This window comes from Monodon monoceros, unplaced genomic scaffold, assembly GCF_005190385.1.
Source record: "Monodon monoceros isolate NGI ecotype Baffin Bay Population unplaced genomic scaffold, NGI_Narwhal_1 Super_Scaffold_5, whole genome shotgun sequence".
Classification (NCBI taxonomy): Eukaryota; Metazoa; Chordata; class Mammalia; order Artiodactyla; family Monodontidae; genus Monodon; species Monodon monoceros.
The window spans coordinates 83,057,712-83,080,681 of record NW_021703782.1 but is presented as its reverse complement, the minus strand read 5'-3'; the positions used below and the strand labels follow the sequence as shown (position 1 = coordinate 83,080,681).

The 22,970-nt window shown below is 38.0% G+C and overlaps 1 protein-coding gene across 1 annotated transcript in view; it reads left to right on the top strand.

Moving 5' to 3' along the window:
• GRIN3A (glutamate ionotropic receptor NMDA type subunit 3A) overlaps positions 1 to 22,970 on the top strand; it is a 145,453-nt gene that overhangs the window by 76,808 nt on the left and 45,675 nt on the right. Inside the window, exon 4 of the mRNA XM_029203028.1 lies at positions 20,406 to 20,551. Coding sequence (XP_029058861.1) covers positions 20,406 to 20,551 — 146 coding nt within the window. The remainder of the gene's footprint in view (positions 1 to 20,405; positions 20,552 to 22,970) is intronic.

Sequence of the window (22,970 nt, the reverse complement as noted above, 5' to 3'; positions counted from 1 at the left end):
TAGGGGGTGAGGTACTGTGATACAAAAGGCAAAGTCCTGATATTGAATAGATAGATGTTTGATGCTAAGTTTGATGGTTTGCCCTGTGAAAAATCTCATTTTCATCCTCAATAAATATCTATGTGGCAACCCCCAAAGGGACTCCTTTTATGTCTAAAATACATATTTTAGTTCCATTAATAATGTGAATTAAGGTGAATGTTGGATTTTTATGATTTAGTCTCAACTTGACATTTTGGTTCTTTATCAAATCAGAAGCTATGTGATCTAACCACCAGTGTATCCAGTGGCAAGTCAGGAGGCTTAACTGTGAGTTCACTTCTATTATGAACTCAGTCTGGGATATTCAGCCAGTTGGGGCTCATTTTTCCCAGTTGCAACTGCATATAAGCCTGCTCTAGCCAATTTGATTGCATTGTGTGTGTGTGTGTGTGTATATATAATATAGATTCAATTGCACTATATATATAATATTATATAATAATATATTATTATATAATATAGATTCAGTTGCACTATATATATCATATATATATACATATAATATAGATGATGTTATGCATAGCTGAAGTTCAGACAGACATTTTGTCAGAATCCATTCATATTTTTCAAACTTGGAAGTGCACTTACCATCACATTTTATCAAAAAGCTGCTGCCTAAAGAATGCCAAAAGACAGTAAAACTTTAACAGTGCCAACCAAAACAGAACCTATCAATGTTTATTTAAGTTATATTTGAACTAGGCTTTTTTCTCATGCATGATCTAAAGACGTAGAATTAATGGAAGTGAATCTTACTGTAGATAAGAATGTGAAAGTAGGTATATAAATATGTGCATTTCCTGTGGTTTATGTGTTTAAAATGATGATCAATCAGCATCCTGAGGATCATATATGAACTACTTAGCTTCATAATAAGACCACAGACATAACGTCAGGAATAGGAACTGAAAATATCATCAATAAATAATATAATATTTATTGGACTCCCGCTATGTTCCAGGGACTATGCTAATTGCTTTACATGGATTTTTCTCATTTAAACTTTACTGCATCCATACAAATGAGGAAACAGGGCTAAAAGAAATTAGGTAAGTTATCCAAGGTCATATAGGTAATAAATGGTAGAGGCAGGATTCATTTCCAACAATATCTGACTGTGAATTATTCCCACTCAGTGTTTCATTTATACATGCAGTAAGAATGTCCTCCCCAACCTGATTTACTCCAACCAGCCCTTTCCCCACCCCTGGACTTAGTCTGGGAAAGCTGTTCATGTGCAAAGATGATTCAAGGGCAGAGACAGCTGCTGAGGCTGAGACATTTGAATTTGTGCACACACAGTATAGTATGTGACTCAGTATGTGATGACGAAGTAAGAGAGACACAGATCCAGGAAGGATTAACTCCCATCCCACCCTCACAATCAGCATCATTACAACCCTACCCAGGGAAGTGTTGCAGCAAGACTATGCCCTCCTGGGTACTTCATACACTACGAAGAAGCAGCTATTTATCTGCAGAGTGTCTTCCATCTACCACCACTGTGGCATAAGGTCACAGTCTCAGATGCTGCCCTGCTCCCCTGCCTCCGCTTCCTGTGAAATGATCACTTAAGTTCTCCTCTTAGCCTGCAGTTGGAAAGCTCCAAATGAAGCTGTAGTGTCTGATTATGAACTCTGGTGCTAATTAATCATCCCCCTGTTAAATCCCTCAAACTGGTACTCCACTCCACCTTCAGCACTGCTCAGGTCACATAAATTTTGTTCAAAGAGACTAAATCAGTCTCTATTCATCAAGCTATTGTTTATACTATTAAAGGCTAGACATAATTCATAGTCATTAAGAGGAGGCTGATACATAATGATGCTGTTAACAAAAAAAATGAACTAGATATATTAAATATCATCAAGTAAAAAAAGTAGATTATACAAAATATGTATATAAAATAAGACAGTAAAAACATTCTACTAACATTTTTAGTTTTACTGAATTGACACTCATGTAAAAGGGTTGCTCACCCCTAGAAAGAATAATATCAGAGGCACCTCAAATCTTTCTTCCTGCCACAGGTCCTGAAATTCTCCCATCAGCCATTTCTTCGTATTAAGAAAATTTCCTCCAAAAGGCCCCTATATATTCTGCATATATTTTGAGAAAAGACCTGTTCCCTGAAGGAGGGGAGAGACTTCTCTTGGTTTTTTATATGGGTTAATTTAGACTAGATAATTCTGCTTACGTAGAGCAAGGAACATATGTACCACTGCACAGTTAGATGAATTTTAGGGAGAAGACACCAACCATCAGGTTTGTGGAACAGACCAAAGGAAAAGGCAGCCAGCATAGCTTCCCGCCAAGATCAGTTCCCTCTATCTCTACTTCTTATAGCTGAGGTCACTTCTCCCTCACGTTCAGGCACAGCACTCTTTCTTATCTTCCCGCCAACCAGGTTCAGGAACTAATCCCAATTTCATTCAGGGAGAATTTAAGTTGTGCTATCTAAATCATTTCTCCCCAGAAGTGTGGTCCAAGTACCAATAGGTTTGGCATCTCCGGGAGCTTGTTAGAAATGCAGAATCTCAGCCCTACTCCATACCTACTAAATCAAAATCTGCATTTTTAACAAGATCCCTAGGTGTTTCATTTGTACAATAAAATTGGAGAAGGATTTAATGTTGTATCTCCATGAGATGATGGATGTTCACTAAACTTATTGTGGTGATCATTTCACGATATACATAAGTCAAATCATCATGCTATACACCTTAAACTTATACAGTACTGTCTGTCAATTATATCTTAATAAAACTGGAAGAAAAAATTGGATAAATAGATAAATTTCTTAAAAAAGATTGAAAAACCATCTCTGTAGGTCAGTTCTCACATGAGCGAGCATCAGGTCACTTTGCTCCTGGCCCTTTACCCTTGAATCATGACATGTTCCAGGACTAAACTTTACCTCCATCTTATAAGTGGTGCCTTGCCTATTAACAAGTTTAAGGCTCCAGTCACTTTCATACTGTGATCCTGTTTAGCTCTGGTCCTCTCCCAGCATTGGGGCAATGATTTGACTCAGAGCCCCAGCCTTAATTTTAGCCCAGCTGGTAGACATCTTGGATAATGGACCTATAACAGTTTTGTTCTTCATGGTCCACCCAGAATTCTCCCTTCCCCACTGTCAAACTGACCTATGCTGCTTCTGCACCTTCCAGCCAAACCAGTAGCACAAAAGTCCATCTTCTAACGAGTTTCGGAAAAGAACCCCTCATCTCTGTCACTGGTTGACCCACACTGCCAAGAAGCTCTTCCTTGTGTTGCTTTGTGAGCCTTTTCACGCTTGTTCTTTCCTCTGTGGAGATAGCAACCGGCTTATCAGCTTCTTCTTTGAACCATTATTAACCTATTTCTCACCCTGCTCTTCACATCTTGTAAATCACTGGACAAATCATTGTTTCCAGCTAACCTAGAGGAATGAAAGGAGATGCCCGTGTACTCACATAAGGTTGCCATCGGCACAGGCCCGCACTAGTTCTTATCTACAATTGAGTGCTGAAAGAAGAGAAAGTATTACATATAGGAAATACAAGCTTTTAGCCTGATCCAGTGATTTTCTTTTCATTTTTACATGGTTTTAGAAAATGACTATTTTGCTTCACTACTATGACAAATAATAATGATACAAATGATTTTTAAACCTCTCCATTGCTTCCCAAACGCTTTCACTCCAGCACCTCAATTTATCCCTTATGTCTCTGGAAGGCAGAAAAGACATTTAATAACAGAGAAGACTGAGGCTCGGAGAAGTTAAGTGATTTTTTGAAAGTTCAAGCTGCTACCTGAACCAAAGTTTCCTCATTTCAGATCCATCACAATTTTCAGCACAACGTTCTGCCTCCTATTAAGCTATGTTCAAAAACTTCTTAAGGGCTTCCCTGGTGGCGTAGTGGTTGAGAATCCGCCTGCCAATGCAGGGGACACAGATTCGAGCCCTGGTCCGGGAAGATCCCACATGCCACAGAACAACTAAGCCCGTGCTCCACAGCTACTGAAGCTCACGCGCCTAGAGCCCGTGCCCTGCAACAAGAGAAGCCACCGCAGTGAGAAGCCCGCGCACCGCAAGGAAAAGTAACCCGCACTTGCCACAGCTAGAGGAAGCCCACACGCAGCAATGAAGACCCAACACAGCCAAAAATTAATTAATTTTTACAAAAAAACTTCTTAAGCATGCAAGGGTAGTAATGCTCGCAGCTCCCAAAGCTCTGCTCAGCATTTCAGGAATGTAATTTGAGAAAAATAATTATCAGAACAAATAAGAAATTCATAATATGTTCACTTAATTACCGCTTGAGGTGCATCTAGTACTTGCAAATTACCTTAGATTTTTAGATGGATTATGCTTTCAGGGAGCTGAATATTTTGCAGGTCAAATATAAAATCGAGCAGGCAATATACTAAGAGCCAAACTGAAGTCTGAGAATGCAGAATATATTTTGCTTTGTGTCATGTACCAAATGACTAATAGGCAGCAAGAGCTTTCAGGGTTATAATTTTACCCCAAGGTTCTGGTAACTACATGAAATCCTTGAGTGGTTTATGATATCATAAGGTGAAATTATAGTTCCCCATGGGCAAAAGTTGTTGAAATGCTTTCAGCCATTGAGTACCATAACTAGCCTGTCCTCTATAGCAATTATAGGAAAAACTATATTAAATGCCTAGTCATACTGACTAATGACTTTAAATACAGAAATTATTTTTTAAAATGAGAATGGCAGGCAGGCGATTCATTCATCCATCCATTCCATAAATATGTATGTTACCCTAAGTCTGCCACTAAGATAAGGCCTGGGGTTACAACAGCAGACAAGTCAAATCCCAAAGCCTCCCCTTGGAGAACTTTCATTCTAGCAGGGGAATCAGACATTAAATGACCATAATTATGAGATAAGCGTTATGATGATGAACAGAGAGTGCTATGCCAGTATATTACAGGAAGCTTACCAACTTGGGGGTGGGGGGACAGGAGACATAATCAGAGAAGGCCTCCTTGAGGAAGTAAACATAGAGCTAAATGAACTCTGAATGATGAAACAGAACTATGAAGGATAAGAGGAGAGGAGAGCTCATTCTTAAGCAGATAATGAGAGTAAGAGAGAAAAAAGAGACCTTGAAAGGAGAACACAGAAATCTAACCTCCTCCCAGATGATGAGAACGGCTGTGTGGATATGCTACAGGAAAAAGGGGGAAAGAATCAGAAAATAATGTAGCCTAGACATTAGCAAGAAATATGCATATTATATTATATATATAATACACATATACCTAAGAAATATGTATACACATATATAACATAATGATATATAAAATATATAATATATATGTATATGTATATTCCATATGCTAATATATGATATATATGTCTTGTTATATATACATTTATAATATATATGTTATATGCTTATATATTGTGTGTATAGGTCATAATATATTGTGTATAATATTTGCATATTATATATGCGTATATAATGAGAAACATAGTATATATAGTACAGTCTATGATATATGTATATTTCATATATGTGTGTATGGATGCATATATGTGCATGTGTATGTACCAGAACAGAATTTGCAATGAGAAAACACCTAGCCATTTTCTATAAAATGCCTGATCTCCAGTCACAAAAGAAAAGAATAAGATTTAAAGACTATAGAGATAATATTCAAAGGATAACTAATCAGGATGATAAGCTTATAAAATATTGCATTGAATAGAATAAAGGTACAAAATTCTAAAAGAGACCAAGAGGTTATTCAATGTGAAATATTTACCTAATGAAGATGTCATTCATTTTGGACAAGAATGTAAAGATTGTCACCAAGTGGAAAAGCTGAGAAAGAACTACTGACCATACAAGACGGTTCTCAACAATATTTCAATATCATTGCAAACAATTAATTGTATTATTATTTTAAGTGATAATACAATTTTAATTTGTATCAAACTTTACAATATACCTAATATTTTCTCAGCTTAGTCACTAGGTACATTGGCAGTATTTTAGCATAAGTAAAACAAATAAATTATCTAAAGTCATACATATAAAACAAAAAATAGCCACAAAAAAGATTATGTTTCAGAATATCAAACTATACCAATAATAGGTGGAAGAGAAAAACAAGTTAGAGACACAAACCAATAGACCAAAACACTACTACGTACGTGTCCCAAGTTCTAAATAGATATTCTCAGATACGGGAAGAATTGGTTTTGGTTTTATGATAATTATTAGTAATTCTGATCCCCAAAAGTTGGTTTCATATTTTTTGTCTCAGTACTGTGTTATTTACAAGAGACACACTTAAAACAGATCTAAGCTAAAGAATTAAAACCACAATTAATATAGTTCAAAAAGTATAGAAATTATTTTTAAATGTATTTTGTCACTTTAGAGTTCATTATAAATTTGAAAGTAGTCAAAGTAACCTAAATATTTATTTCCACTGTGAAAAGCTGTGTGCTAACCAAGCACTACAGGGAAACTCTGAAAATAATGAAATATTTTAACCAGTTTTGCACTAAATGCTATAATATGGTTATACAGAGAATCTAGCCTTTGGGGATTATAATTCTTTTACAGTGGTACTCAGATGTCTTTCCTGAGACAAGTGGCATGTGATGAGTGAAATTTTAATAGCCATTCATACTTGGAATATTTTATGCATTAATACTTGGAGTAAAAATGAACAGCATTTTCCAAATACAATAACTCAAGAAATAAATGGAGGCATCTGTGCAAATGTTTCATTTTTGAAAATCACCTTGGGCTGAGTCAAACCATGGAAAATTTTAGCTCAAAGGAAAGTTCTACCTCCCCTTAATCCCCCCTAAAAAATCATAAGGATGTGAAAACAGGATTATAATGGAAGCTGTCTTGCAACATTAACTGCAATGTTCATTCCCCTAAAAGCCATAATTCATGGCTGTTCTACAGCCTTTTTCTTTCAGCAAGTATGCATATTAGAGGAAAGTCTGAATACATAAAAACTAAATGCTGATAGAAAACCAACCCTCATAAAAGAAAAATTTACTTGACCAGTTTGCTTTGAAGGAAAATATGAAAGCCAGTTTGTCCCAGGTGTCCCCTGGTCCAAGGAGGTTGGAAAAAGCACGTAAACTATAGTCACGGGGCATGACGCAAGGCTTACTGCCTGGGATGCCTGATCAACCCATTGCCGGTCAGTTCCATCCCTAGGGGACTGTGTCTTCGGTGAGAACAGAATATTGGGAACTGCTGGCTCTCCAGGGAATTCAATGCAAAAATTGCTCTTCTAAATTGACAAACTGCCACACAGAACCCCTCAAACCCACTCTTTCCTTTTCTCTTCTCCCTCTCTTATTCGGAGGTTTATGGGGTGACATAAAATCATCTCACGGGAATTTCCCCATGCCATTTTGATCATTTTTGTATACAGGGCCTGGTACTTGATAAACATTTCCTGACAAAAATGAAAGACCTCTAAATCCTGTTTCAAGTCAGAAAACTTGTATTTGAATCTTGTCTCTGGGAAATAACTGGGCTTTGTGATCCTGGGCAAGTTACTTAAACTCCAAGCCTCAGATTCCTCACCTAAGAAATAGACTTGAAAATAGTACCTACTCATAGCCCTGTCTTTATGCAATTATGAGATAATGTGTGTAAAATTTCTGAACACAGTGGCTGGCCAGTATCAGTGCTCTGTAATTATTTGTTAAATCTAAATTCTCCAGAGTTGTAGATGACCATAATCCCAGATGACCAGATGAATGAAGAAGAACAGATTATATCTAATATAAGAGCTGAGGATCCACTCTAGCTACTTTTCTCATACCCTCTAACATTAGGCAAAGAACAACTGCATCCTTGACTTCTCCAGGAAGAATTACAGCCAACAGTCATGGCATTCAGGATTTATGCTTTGACATACATCTTCAAAATAAAGCCTATGACCATCTCCAAATGGGAAATCTCAGAAGAAGCCCAGAAGTATTACCAAGGAATATGAAATTTATTTGTAGAATTTACAGACTTATAATAACCCTCCAAGCAAATAGCATAAATTTCAAAATCTGAAGGGAAGACACCATACAAACACACACACACACACACACACACACAATGAATTTAATAAATCAGCCAGCAAGCTATTCTCTGTGCCTAGAGTTTATGTAAGATGTAAAGAACATTGCACCCAATTTTTATTCTCAGAAAATGTATAATCAAGTTAAGATTAAACCCTGCAGTAAAACCAGGAAAGGAGGCATGTTCACCATTAAGTACCAAGTGAGGATGTCAATATCCCTGACCACCTCGCCTGAATTTCTATCTCATCATACCATTTTTTTTCTTTCCTTCTTTAATGTGTCACTATCTGTAATTATCTAGTTTGCCTTTTGTTAATCTTTTTTTCCATTGGAGTAGAGACCTGTCCTATGTTACTCATGGTAATGGTACACAGTATACATAATATATATGTGCTGAATTAATGGATTCTTTGTTCTTGAACCTTCACCTGACCTAGGGATCCTAACTTAGATAGCAGGCAAAACCAAATCAGAAATATGCTTAAAATCATTCAGCAAGAAATTATTCCTTTCTTCTATCATGTTCTTCTATCAATTACTATAATTCTAAAAAGATTAATGAGGGCAATATGATGATTTCTAAAAGAGTTCAAATAAAATCATATTCCCTTCAGAAATACACGCAAATAAACAACTAATTGCTCTGCAATGAGATTAATGAAATAATAAAAATATGCAAAAGGGAGAGGTGGCACCCACAAGGATAGTTAACTCTTTCTTGGGAAGATCAGAGAAGGCTTCTGAAAAGAGATGGTACCTAATCTGCATTTTAAAGGAAGAATATGAGGAACAGAAATAGGAATTCCACGCAAAGGTAATAGCATGTGTAAATGCAAAAAGGCAAGATTGGGCCAAATGACATGAGCACCAGGCTTAGAGGCAGAGTCTTGGTTAAATTTCTGGATTCTCATTTATAGTTATTACCACTGTGTCAATTTCCTGTTACTACAGTAATACCACATAACAAGCAGCCATAAACATCAGTGGCATACAACAAAAACATTTATATAGCTCACAAGTTTGCAAGGTTTGGCTGACCTAGTACAGGCTTACTTATGTATCTGGGGGCAGGTAGCTGTTGACTGGTCTGGGGTGGCTTTAATATTTGCTGGGGTGACCTGGCTCTACTCCACATGTCTCATCATCCAGCAGGTAAACCAGGCATGTCCTTCTCGTGGTGACAGCAGAGGGTTATAGCACAAGCAGAAAGGCACAAGCACTTTTCTGAGACTGCTCTAACACCATGTCTGCTAACACTCCAATGACCAAAGTAAGTCACCTGCTCGGGACCAGAGTCCAAGAGGGAGGGCACTCACGGTGAAATGGCAAAGGAAGTGAATCAAAGAGGGGAGAAGAATTGGAGCCATTAATACAATCAATAGACTGCACCCACTTAATCTCTCCAGAGTTTGGTTTCCTATTCTATAATGCAGAACACAACAATTCCTTCCTCCTGACACCCAGGATTGTTGGGAGGAAATGTATGGAAGGCTTTTTTGAAGTTCTTTAGCTGAAAATAAATAGACAAATACAAAAAAAACTTACTATAGAAATCTAAGAGATTGGGGTCACTCTGTTTGTGGCTTGCATGCCAGCTAACTCCATATTTAGGCTTAAACTCCTATTTCATGTTCGTTAAAACAGTAGTCTCAAACAAGTTAGAACATTTTCCAGGCTGTAATCAGAAAAGGACATCTGAATACCAAATTCTGCCCCTTAGAGAGTGAGGTAAGCTCAAGAATATGCATGATGACAACTAAAATATCAGCAATGGCTACTTCTGGAGGAGGCTGTAGAATCAGGAAGGAAAAAGAGCTACTATAATGTTCTATACTATAAAACTTCTGTTTGCACTTTACAGTGAGAATAGATTCATGTTCTGTTGTGGCATTAAGTAAATGAATGTTTTTTTCATAAAGTGAAACTGGTTAAGTTTTTCCATAATTTCCATTTCAACAGCTTAAACATTGATCTGGATATTCAAGGTTGTTTCTGTTCAATTTTCATCCTTAAATATTACTATTTAGTCATGCTTTATTTTTATTACTATGACTCATGTTATCTCAAAAGTCCAGGAAACTAGGTTCTGATCCCAGCTTTGCCATAATCAAGTCTTTGACCTTGGGCAAGTCATTTAACCCTGATCAACTCTATTTCTTCATCTGCAAATTAAGGATTATGAATTAAATGGTTCTAAGGTCACCTTGGGTCTAACATTCTATAGTTCTCAGAAGAAACGGTCTATATTTTTAGATAAGCCCACTTATCTGAAAATTATGCTTCAGAATATGAACCCAAAAAAAGAGGAAGAGTTAATTCAGAGTTCAATAAGTGACCAAATTTTATAAATCAATATTTGTAGTTAAAAATATTTTACTACTTTTTAATGTACACTGATGTTAACAGATGATCTTAAAACAATCAAATAGCTTCCACTTACAATTACTTCTAAACTGATGAGATACATTTAACTTATCTTTTTAAACTCAGTGTAGATTAATTAACACCATGAATTTTTGGTTCTAAGCAAACTGTTTTTTCTTTCCACTCTGGGCATATTCATTCATCAAACACTTAAAAGCATTTACTGCTACTATGTAGACACTAGAAAAGTTCCTGGACCTGCTTTTTCAGTTTGCATCAAGCCAGTTTCTGCATATGAATTATAAACTCAATTCATGCTCCTAGTTTGTTTGTGAGAATTACTCAAGATAGTGGAATTTAGAACTTGCATTCAGGTTAAATTCTAGAGGCAGCACACAAGTTCAATCTGTTAAATGTGTATATGACATAGTTCCACTTAGCTATCTAATCTTGGTCAAATTGCTTAATCTTGCTGATCCTCATTTTTCTCAACCGCAAACTAAATGAATCATTGCATGTCATTTTTATTGCTGCATGAAAATTTTTTGAAATTTGCAAAAGGAGGAGAAAGAAAATGCCTGTTTAACTCAGCTGACTGCTACCCGCTGGTGCTTGGCTCACAAAGCAAAAATGCTACTTTAGTTGTGCTGCTCTTGTGATTCATTTAACAGGAGCAAGTGTGCTGAACAGAAGAGAAAGATAAGCAAACACCAGCTCACTCATAAACTGGGAGATGGTCTGAAATGGAAAAGCTGGCAGCAAGGCTACAGGCAGGCTGCCCCGGAGGAGGGGGAGTGAGGAGATATCGTCTCCTGGATGCACATATTCAGGATAGATGCTTGAATCTTTGCGGGCCCCTCCATCATAATGGCTCAATCACTGATTCCCTGAGCACTCTAGAGCAAAGACAGATTGACTTTTCAGCCATGGCAAACAAAATTATTAAATACAGCCACCACCAAGGGCTAAGGGAAAATTAAAGCAAGAGGAAAGCATTTCTCTTCTTTCTGTTATTCAGTAGTTTGTCTTTCTGCTTGTTTGATGCTTTGCTTTAGCGGATCTCTAAGAGGCTGGTTTCCTGGGGTCGATGCTGTGGGATTACTGACCTTTGGGCTAAACCTCCTACTGTACCTTTGCATCCAGCCCACCCTGAATGAAGGCCCAATTGGACATACTTTAATATTTAATTATTCTGTTATATAATTAAATAAAAACTGGCATTAAAACAAGTCCCTGTGCCATAAGGATTTTGGGTAGAGTTGTGCCAAAAAGCTTACATCACTAGACTGCAGGTAAATTTATAGCTGTTTTCATTCATTTGCATTTAATCAGCCCAGAATTGCTGAGTCTAGGTTCAGCAAGCACCTCACTGCCTGCTCAGTCTGCAGGGTACAGTACTGCTGGTGATGTGCAATGACTCAAGTGAGAAGTTTGAGTTCCACAGTCCACAGGTCATTTTTCACCTTGAAGTTTGGCTGGATAGCAAGTCAATTATATAAACAAAAAGACAGGGCTGTTCTGATGCCATGAGCTAAATGGAATCCTCCCATTTTCTATAAGAGGTGTCGGTTCTGGCCTCAGCTGACCTGGTTCAAACTTCAATTCTGTCACAGTGGAATTACATCTTTAGAGGAATTATGGTTCTAAAGTAATTGCACTGTGATCATAATTACCTTTGAAAATCCCATTAAGACAATAATTTTACCTGTATCTGGGTTCTAGAGTCAGCTGATAAGTGGGTATAGCAACAGCATGGGCTGAAGAGCCTGGGGAAAGTTATTTCAACTTTCTGAGCTTGCCCACAACCATGAACTAGAGCTATTAATAGAACCTATCTCATAGGGATATAGGAAGGCTGAAATGAGATTATGAGTATGGAGGGCCATGCATGTAATCAATGCAACAGATAGCTACTAGTATTAAGAAGTTGTTAGGGACTAATTAAGCTCCCCCATTGGCCGTTGGGCTACATGTACAATGGCTGAACTCTTTCAGTTAGCCGCTTTACATATAAGGGAACTGAGTCTCACAGCAATTAAGGGAATAGCTGGTAAAGCCAAAAACTTTTGTGCTATGTATAATGGTAGTCAAGAGCATAAGTAATGGAGCCACACAGACTGCCCAGTTCTGTCATTTACTGGCTCCATAAGCTTAGACAAGTTAGTTAGTTGCTCTGCGCCTCAGGCTGCTCACCTATAAAATGGATATAATGATAGAATCAACCTCATATGATTGTTGTAAGGACTATAAAAGTTAATATGTCCAAAGTATTTAAACAATGCCTGGCACAGGGTGAGCTAAATCATCATCATCATCACCATCAATGCAATTATTATTATTCTATGTCTCTGTATTTGGAAACACCAGTAGTGTTACAGTACCCGTAGTGAAATAATTAATCTGGCATATAAGGGAGAAATGGACATAGCTCCAAAAGATCACACAGCATAAAATGGGATTTGAAGGGGATTTTGAATAAATTGGAATGGTCTCAGTGAACTGAAAAGGGTAGCCTGCTCCAGATGAATAGAATGACACATTAGACCAGGGTCAGAGAAGCAGCAAAACAAAGTGAATTTCATCAAAGAAAGGGAACAGTCAACAAAGACAGAGATTGAACATTTGTAGCAGAATAGCGATAATTACCCTCTAGAAATCCTATAATATCTAGCTTTTAGACACTACAAAGACCATGATAATAGACCCTACCCTTGCATGACTATACATGAGACAGAGAAATACCAAGGACTTCCAAAGGCCTAGTAAATGAGTACCATAGTGCCATTTATGGATGTTGCTGAGCAAATTTAACTCAGGAAATTATTTTTTAGAGAAGGACATAAAGACTGGAAACTTGTGGTTTCATAAATAGTAGATGGGAAAGTGTTGTTGAACATAGCTTACTATAAAGAAGAAACAAAGAACAATTTTTCTTATCAGCCATACTCATTTGGGGAGGGGATTATACATTCAACAGGATTCTACTTGGGCCTGAGTTCAGGTTTTTCAAGCTCACCTTTGCATTATTTGTGTGACCTGGAGCAAGTCTCTTGTTCACCTTTTTCATCAGAGCGTAAGTCTCCTTATCGTATAGATCAGGAAGTAGTACAGTGGAATGTTTACATACAAAGTCTCTGCAGTCCGACTAAGTTCAGAAACTTCCTATATTGGCTGAGCAATCTTGGGCAAGTTATCTAAACACATACCTTACTTCTTATGTGAAAGTTGGAGATGATAATAAATACCTCATAGGGTTGCTATGAGGCTTAAAACAATCCACGTGAAAGTTTTAGCACAATGCTGGACACATGGAAAGTTCTTAATAAATGCAAGATATATATATAAATGAATGGACTAAATGATCTCTAGCATTTCCTGCAGCCACTCATCTTTCCTGTAGTCTGGACTCCTTATTTTTACAGCCTCCCTGACTTTGATACCTCTCTTCAAGTTCAGTCCCTAGCCCCCACCTGTAACCCAAGCGAAGTGGAAAAAAGAAGCATTAAGATGGCCAGTGTGGCAGCAGAGATGTGTGTGAAGATGTGGTGATGCCAGCAAGGGGAGGAAGGAGTGGGGAGGGCTCAGTTCTCCTATGGCCACTCCCAAGACAGCTAGGTATTGAACACAAGTATTGGACCCCCAGGGACTCAAGGATGAATGTGCTTGTTTTAGGGAGCTTGGCCGATCCATCAAGCTTGTTTTAACCTTTTATGAACAGAACACCCACAATAACCAAAAATGATATTAGCTGTTATTTTTTTATTATTATCATTATTATTACATATTCAAATAGATAGATTTGTTGGGTAGAACACAAAGGCATCCTTCCTATACAGAAGATATGCTTCAAGAGAAGTGATTTCCTTGTCACTGGAGACATTCAAGCAGAGACTTAACAGGCAAATAATAGCGACATTATAAGTAAAGCCTTGCTACTTAACATCTGGTTCATGAACCAAGGTATAAGCATCACGTGGGAGCTTACTACAAATGCAGATTCTCAAGCTCCAACCTAGACCTAATGAGTCAGAATCTACATTTTGAAGAAATTCCAAGTAATATATTTAGCTTTGCTATCAAAGATTCAAGCATCAGCGAACAGAGTAGATGACTTTTAAAGCCCCTCCGAACTCTGAGACCACCCTCCATTACACAGTCCATAGGTTTTAACTGGACATTATATTGGCACGGGGATGAACTATGGTCCCAATACCTAGTATATCCCATTCCACTGATGAAATTAAGAATGGCCTTTTCCACCCACCTCCAAAGGACATTTTATCAGACCTAGTGGCTACATTCCACTCATACTTAAGTAACAATCTCAGATAAATACAAATGTAGAGCTTAAATGAAAATACTCAATATTGAGATTGTTTTTGAATCTAAATCATCATATCTACCATGGACAGAGCAGCTTGATTATTTCTTGAGTTTGCTTCCATCTTGTTTTGAGCCACTTCTCTGCTTTGTGCAAAATGTCTATCTGATTATTCTCCACACAGGTGCTCTGGGTAGAGTTCAGTATTCCATTAATACCGAACAATTCACATACAAATACGTGGTTTAACCTTAGATATTTCCGCAAGGCCTGAAGAGGCTGACACAAATATAAACAGAATTGGAAGAGCTGGTGAAATATTTAGCTGAAACTTTAAAGAAATTTTTCTCTCTCTGGAACTTCCTGGTGATGCTTGTATTGCAGCTCAACTGCTTTAGCTCTTTGTATACTTTTATCCTCCCTCCTGGATGCAGGCTTTCTGACATCCTTGGCTCTTTGAATTACACACCACATGGACACAAAGGGCAGACTATGCTAGTCCATCCAACTGTATCAATAGCTTCTTAGATCCCTTTTCTGATTCTATTATTCTGTGACTGCTCAGTAGCTCATGCTTTTTTTTGTATTGGAACTCACACATAGAAATAAAAAAGAACATACTGTTTTGAAAGAATTAAGATAAGAACTAAAGGAAAAAATTTAATGTTTAAAAGGAAAGAAAGACAACATGAAGTGTGACAAAAGTATCTAATTTGTAATGTATCTAACCTAAGAGAATTTGTGTTAATAATGAAGACTTATTACACCAATACTTATCAAACATCTGCTCTGTACCAAGCACTGTGTTTGCTGCATGATGATGATGAGAATAATAGCAGCTAACATTTGTTGAGGACTTATGACTACACGAATGAGACAGGCATAGGCCCAACCCTCATGGAAGCTTATAAGCTCACAGGAAAAGTAGGCATTGAACAAATAATCCCAAATGTTAGTAACGCAATATGAAATTGCAGGGTACAATGGGAGGGTGCTACAGGTGGCCTAATCTAGTTTAGGGGTCAGTGAAGTCTTCTCTGAGGAAGTGACACTTTATTTTTTTTAACTTTTTATTTTATACTGGAGTATATAGTCAATTAACAATGTTGTGATAGTTTCAGGTGCACAGCAAAGTGACTCAGTTATACATACACATGTATCCATTCTCCCCCAGACTCCCCTCCCATCCAGGCTGCCATATAACATTAGGCTGAGTTCCCTGTGCTATACAGTAGGTCCTTGTTGGTTATCCTTATTAAGTATAGCAGTGTGTACATGTCAATCCCAAACTCCTTAACTGTCCCTTCCCTCTACCCTTCTCCAGGAAGTGACATTTTAGAGTTAGCTACACAAAGGGAAGTTAGGGTTGAGGAGATAGAGCATCCCAGGCAGAATGAAGGCTATGGGCAAGAGCTCTGATGAAGCAAAAAGTATATGTTGGAAGAACTGAGAGAACTGGCTAAAGCTTAGAGGCCAGGGGGAGAGTGCGGAGAAGAGGCTGGAGAGAAGAAGGCAGGAGAAGGATCATGCTGAGGCCACGTGAGGAATTTCGAGTTCATCCCAAGGTCTATGGGGAGCCATTGATAGGTATTAAGCAAGTGAGTGACATGATCAGTTTTGGGCTCTAAGAAGATTACCCTGACTGAATTGGAGGGGAAGAGAGGGAATGTGCAGAGGGCAGAAACGATGGTAGCTTGGACTGCAGAAGTGGCAGTGTTTGTAATACATCTCCAGGTTAGAGTGGGGTTCCTGTCAGACTAACAAAATTCTTCCTCCCATAGAACCTAGTTATTTATGTTAATGTTGAAGGAACTTTCCATTCTCAAAACTGCTCCTTCACAGGCATGAGAGCCATGTCAGGGAGATGTGGGAGCCCATGGGCAAAAGGCAGCGGGAAAACATGAAAAGGAGATAACACAAAGGGCTAGCTAGTCCTCCTCTGGAATTCCGAGCTTTGATCTGCTGGTTCACAACTCCCTCCAGTGTCTTGGGAAGGAGTGCTGTATTGATGCACTCAGCAAAGAAAAGAGGTCCAGAGTTTGCCTAGAAATAGTTCATGGGCCATAAAGATAGTGTCACAGCATAATGTGAGAAAATGGACTTCTAAAAAGGATGATTTTCATGGGTAAGACAAAAGTATTCTAACTACTGACCTAAGACCCTTTTACCTTAAAAGGAGGGTTCGTTTCAAAAGCTTGAGTTGTAAGCTATATCATTAGTCCCTTTTGTGCTTAGTGGGATGACAAAGCTCTCATCTCCCTGTGGTTCAAAGAATCTGTCAGTCATTCATCAAGCATATTATTGAGCAACTACGTGGTAAAAGGCATTGGAATACAACAGTTAATTAAATGTTTTACATAGACTTCCAGTCCAGTGAAGAAGCTGACAGTCTAGACATTAAACTATTACACAATTAAATTTTAAAAGTGCAACTCTAATAAGTTCTACAAAAGAAAGGTATGCGTGCTATGAGGGCTTAGGAAAGGAGCATCTGGCCTAGACAGCAAGTTAGGGACGTGATTACTGAGCTGAGAATAGAAGGATGAATAGAAGTTAAATGGATGAAGAGAGGATAGAAGAATAGTGGTAAAATTAATTGATTTGACAAACATGTATAGAGCCCTTATCAGGTGCCAAGCGTCATAATAGGTAACTGTGGTCCACAGATGAATGAAACCTGGTCTGCATATTAGGGAAAAGAATAAGCTGAATCTTGCTAATGGCTAGCTATGAGAATTTGATTATTAATTTGCCCGAACCTCAGCATCTTAATATGTAAAATAAGAAAATAACATCTGTCTTGCAGGATTATTGTGAGAATTCAAAATGTGCAAAGCCCTTAGCTCACTGCCTGTCACATAAGTAGCAAGCTTTGTAATGACCAGACCCAGAGTCAGTATGACATAGTGTCAGAAGCTCTGTTCATGGTGTTCAGAGCTCACTATTTTCCATCAGACTATCTGGGTTCAAATTCCAGATCCAACATTTACTAGCTCTATGACCTTGGGCAAATAACAAACTTTCTAGTCTGTAGTTTCTTTATCTGTAAAAGGAAGATAATAGAAATACCTCATAAGTTTCTTGGAAGGCTCAAAGGAGGTAGGCATGAAAAGTGTGAAAGATGGCTAAATAAGTACCTAGCCTACATATTCTGTATGTTCAAGGTGCTGTATCAGCACAGATAAATAAGCAGTAAATTACTTTTGTTTTTGTTCTTCCTGGATAGGAGGGTGAAGCTAGATAAGGCCAAAGACTTCATACAGAGAGTCTTGTTCTAGGCCTTAAAAAATGAATAGGTGTTGGACAAACAGAATTCTGATAAATCGGCCTTGCTCGAGCCATAGGGCTGCAGTTTGCTATTGTGAGAGCAGCCTAGGCCTAAGGCTTAAGGAGAATATTTTAAAAGACTAGTGAGTTCATTCTAATAAACATCTTCTCTCCATTTGCTGCCATGAGCTGGAAGGCAGGGTGATGTGGTCGGTAACAGCATGGGCTTTGAAGTCAAACAGACATGGGTTCTAATCCAGTCCCTTCTACTTATAGCTGTGTGATCTTATTACTTTTATTACTTACTCTTACTTATTACTTACTATATTTCTCTGAGCTTCAGTTGATTAATCTTTAAAAAGGAAATATTAATAGAGCCCTCTTCATAAAATTTTTATGAGGATTAATCAAGATAATGCAGGTAAACATATTTGGCACATAATATTCAATAAATGTTAGCTATTATTATTATTGATGCCTCATTAAGGTTATGCTGGCATAAAACATTAGAATTTGTTCAGTGTATGGAACACAAAGGTTTGCCATATCACCTGCTCAACAGTGGGATATCCAAAGAAATACCACAAACCAAGTGGTGAGTCCCTTTGTGGCAATGATTGCAGGTATTTACCTTTGTGGGCCCAGTAACTTTGAAAATTATACAAAGTTGCCCCCAAAAAATATTGAATAAATTAATGAGTTATTTATTTCACTGGTTGTAAAATAAAGGGTTTTTTTACTTACAAACATGAGGCATGCTTCTATAAACAATCTATAAATAAATAAATACACCTGTAGTTTCACCATCAATGGAACAACCATTGTTAATATCTTGATATATTTTTTTCCAAGATGTGTGTGTGTGTGTGTACATATATGATATCTGTGGGGGGGGGTTTGTAGCATTTAAAATAATTATATACATATTTAACTTTGATCAGGCCATAACAAAGCTTTTTCTCAATTTGTCATATGAGCATTTGCTTTGTTTTATTAAATATGCTTCACAAACATGATTTATACATTAGATAACATTCTATAAGGATGTGGCATATAATTTATTTAACTATTGCCATATTGTTAGAACTTTGGTGTGTGTCAAAACTAATTAATCTTCAAATATAAGTTATTTGTTACCAAATTCAGTGATTTCTTAACCTGTAGGGGCTATAAACAACTTGAAAACCTAATTATTTAAAAAAATATGAAACTCTGTACTATCTTCCTTATAGAAGAAAATTACAAACACATATTTACATAAAATGTTGCCTAGAATTTCAGGAGACTTATAAACTCCATGAAGCCCATCAGTGAATTCCTGTCCCCAAGGCTTCAGTCAGAACCAATGATATCAAATATGTTAACACGAAGCAGAACAAACAAGTTAAAGAACTTTAACATAACAATTGTGGAGAAGTATAATCTCTAATATACTGCTTACTACAGTACATTCGACTATTTTCATAATACAGCTCAATCCCAGTTCATTCTTATATTTTAAATAAGTCTAGATTCTATATTAACACTTCTGTATAACTTCCATGAACTATACTGCCTCATGTGCTGTATTCTTATTATCCTTAGTGACAGAAAGCTTCTACAGGACTCCCAGTACACTGCCTCTCCTCACTGTGAGGTCTTACATTCTAGAGAACTGTGCCATTACTGGATCTATTCCTGCTACCCTCCTCCTCTGTTGCTCCTAATTGTCTTACATACCATTCCATTTGAGCAAATACACAGCATGACTGGTAACACAGTTATTTAAAGGAAAGAGATCATTTTGTAATTACACCAAAAACAAACTCAACAAACTTAAAATATACTGCAGCATAAAGACCAATAAACATAAAAGAGATGTATTCACTCTTTGGGGTCATGTATATTTCAATCTCAGGATGCAAGGTTTTAACTTGGCCTTTGTGTAGTTCTAACTAAGGAAAGGCACAATCTTTAATTTATTATCTTAACTTTATGCTTTGTCTGATAAGCAATTTTTAATACCAAGTTTGATTCTACACACCGTTTTATAGTTTCTAAAGAATTCTGACAGGTTCTCAATATAAAGGAGAAAGCTGTTTTGTACTTTGTGTTTGTTGTTTCCATCTGTTTGCTTCTGAAGATAGAACAATTATTTATGTGAAGATAGAACATTTACTTATGTGAAAGCTTGTATGAAAGAGCATGTACACATGGCACATGGAAATTTATGACTGTGTGCATTTGAAAAATCCTAAGTCATTATTAGAATCCAAAGAATGATGGAAAAGAAAATTTTGAAAACAACTCTAAGAATTTATATTAAAGACACTTCTTTTTCTGCCTCATAGCTACATCATCCCTCTCAAGGTTTCCGCTTTGGAACTGTCCGGGAAAGCAGTGCTGAAGATTATGTGAGGCAAAGCTTCCCAGAGATGCATGAGTATATGAGAAGATACAATGTACCAGCCACACCCGATGGAGTGGAGTATCTGAAGTGAGCATCAACCTCTTGCATCCAAAAAGTTCTCAATGAAAAAGAAGTCTTGCTATTGATGTAGTGTTTGTCGGTTTTTTAAAATGATAGCTAAATATATCCATTGTGTGCTCATGTGAGATCCAGGAGGCAGTATGGAATAAGTGTGCATTTAATTATGTGACCTAGTTTACTAGCTCCTGCACAGTCCCAAGTTGGCCATAGCTTTGATCAAAGTGCCAGTGCAGTCATTAGTGTAGCAGATGGTGGGGGAAGTAAATGTTGGTTCGACATCACTTGGGAAAACAATGGTGCTGAAATGATCAAACACTCAGGGAATGTGGCCAGAGGACAAAGTGCCCCAAAGCAACCCTTTCCTTCACAGTGAATCTCTAAGCATGTGGACTGTCTCCTCTTATTACAAGGAAGTGGACTTTATCTTAGACCTTTCCTGTAGAAAGAAAATAAGATAAAAGGCAATGATTCCCATGCCTGCATCCTTCTCATCGACATTTATGAGAAGCAATCAAGAGCAATCACATTACCATGGCAGATTATCAGAGCCTGTAATTCAGTGAAGCTGAATGCAAAAGAGGTTGGTGCAGTTACAGGTCTGCTCATCTAGTCTGCCTGGGAGAAGGGGATGAATGGCTCCTGATAAGCACCACAGCATGCAGGCAAGCAGTCCTCTCCCTCCTGCCTGATGGTCTCAGGACAATGACATACATTCAAACTCCAGTCCCTAGAATTGTGCAGCACCAGGAAACTGGTTTCTCTATTGTCAAACACAATAATCTCCCCAAAGGACAACAAGACTTGGCACTTCAAACTTTTTTTTTAAGAAAGGGAAATAAATAATTTTATGGGACATAGAGGCTCAGTGTTTCTCAAGAGCTCTAGTAATCAGCCCCTAAAACAATTTTATGGACTAAGCTAGAGTCTAGAAAGGAAGCCTTGTGTTCTCAGATTTGCAGAGTTATATATAGTGTTGAAGCACTATGAAATGGCACTTTCAATTTTGCAAGAACATTAAAACATTAGAGTCCCTCTCTGACACAGAGTTTAGTGTTCCTTTGCCTCCCAGCTCCTCCTCTTTATCCTCTCCTTTAGGGAAATTCATGGCTGAGAAAAAGAATAAGATGTCAGGGAGACAGCAATGGCTCCCCACTAGATAGTAATGGCTGACAAACTGGGCGCTTATGGCAGTGTGAAAGGGTGAGATAAGCCACTGCTGCAGTCTCCAGTTGCATTCCACTCAGGGTATTCATTTACTCTGGAGGCTTCATCTAGAAGGCCCAAGTGCTCAGAGTTGGCCCTCCTCTAGCCTCAGGAGAAATTGTTAGGTAGGAAAACAGGCACAGATGAGGGAGCTGAGTTCCTAAAGAAGCAACTTGTCCATGGAAATACAGCTAGCAAGTGGCAGGGTCAGGACTAGAACCAGGTCTCTAGAATCCAACCACTGCTGCAGGCTAGTCTGGAAACCAAAACCGGAAAGTAGGTCCTTGGTGTTCAAAAAACAGTCCATGTTTCAGCAGCATCCGTGTACCAGATAGCATTTGTGTGCATGTGAGAAATGCAAACTGTCAGGCCCTGTCCCAGAATCTGAATTTTAAAAAGCTCCCCAGGTGACTCATAGATTGAGGTGAAATTGGAACAGAGCTTATCATCAATGCCCTCTGCCTTCTTCTCTCTGGGCTTCTCTCTCTGCTTTTGGCCCAGATAAAGCCTATGCTCTTAGCCACCACTCCAAACAACCAGTCTTCAAGTTACCCCCTGACATCCCAGTGCCCTGACCTGCAAGCACAACCCTTGGAGTCGCCTATAAAGACAGGTTCCTGTGTTAAACCTGTCCCTCCCCTCTCCCATCAGAATTCCCCTGGGCTTCATCCTACTCACTTAGGGCCCTGCTTTCTGAGGTAACAGTATTCCAATAAATTAATCCCTAGTAAAGTATTAATTACTTTTAGTATGTTTATATGGTTTTTGTGGTATATGTGTTATTAAATGAATGCTCAAAAAGACAGCATGATTTTATAATGGGAGAAACAACTGTAGGCCATGGCTGTGCCAACTATAAGGATGATTCAACCAGTCTAGAAGGTCCTTATACCTGGATCAAACACTGCCACTTCCTCACCAGTGACTCAGGGCCCCATGGGAGTCTGTGAGCTAATTGCTTCTTGCCTTACTATGCAATAGAGACCTGCCATAGATAACTTCACTTTGCAATTCAAAATCATGAGGAGTTATTTAGGGATACCACTGAGATGGACCTCAGGAAATACTGGTTAGAAAAACTGAGCCCTAATTTTTTGTATTGTTATTGCTGCCACAAATATTTGCAGAGTATTAGTAAATGGTAACTTGTTCCTGTGTAGCTCACAAGGTACATTCTGGTACTGTGACAGTCAAGATTTGACTGGAGAAGCATCTTTCAGCT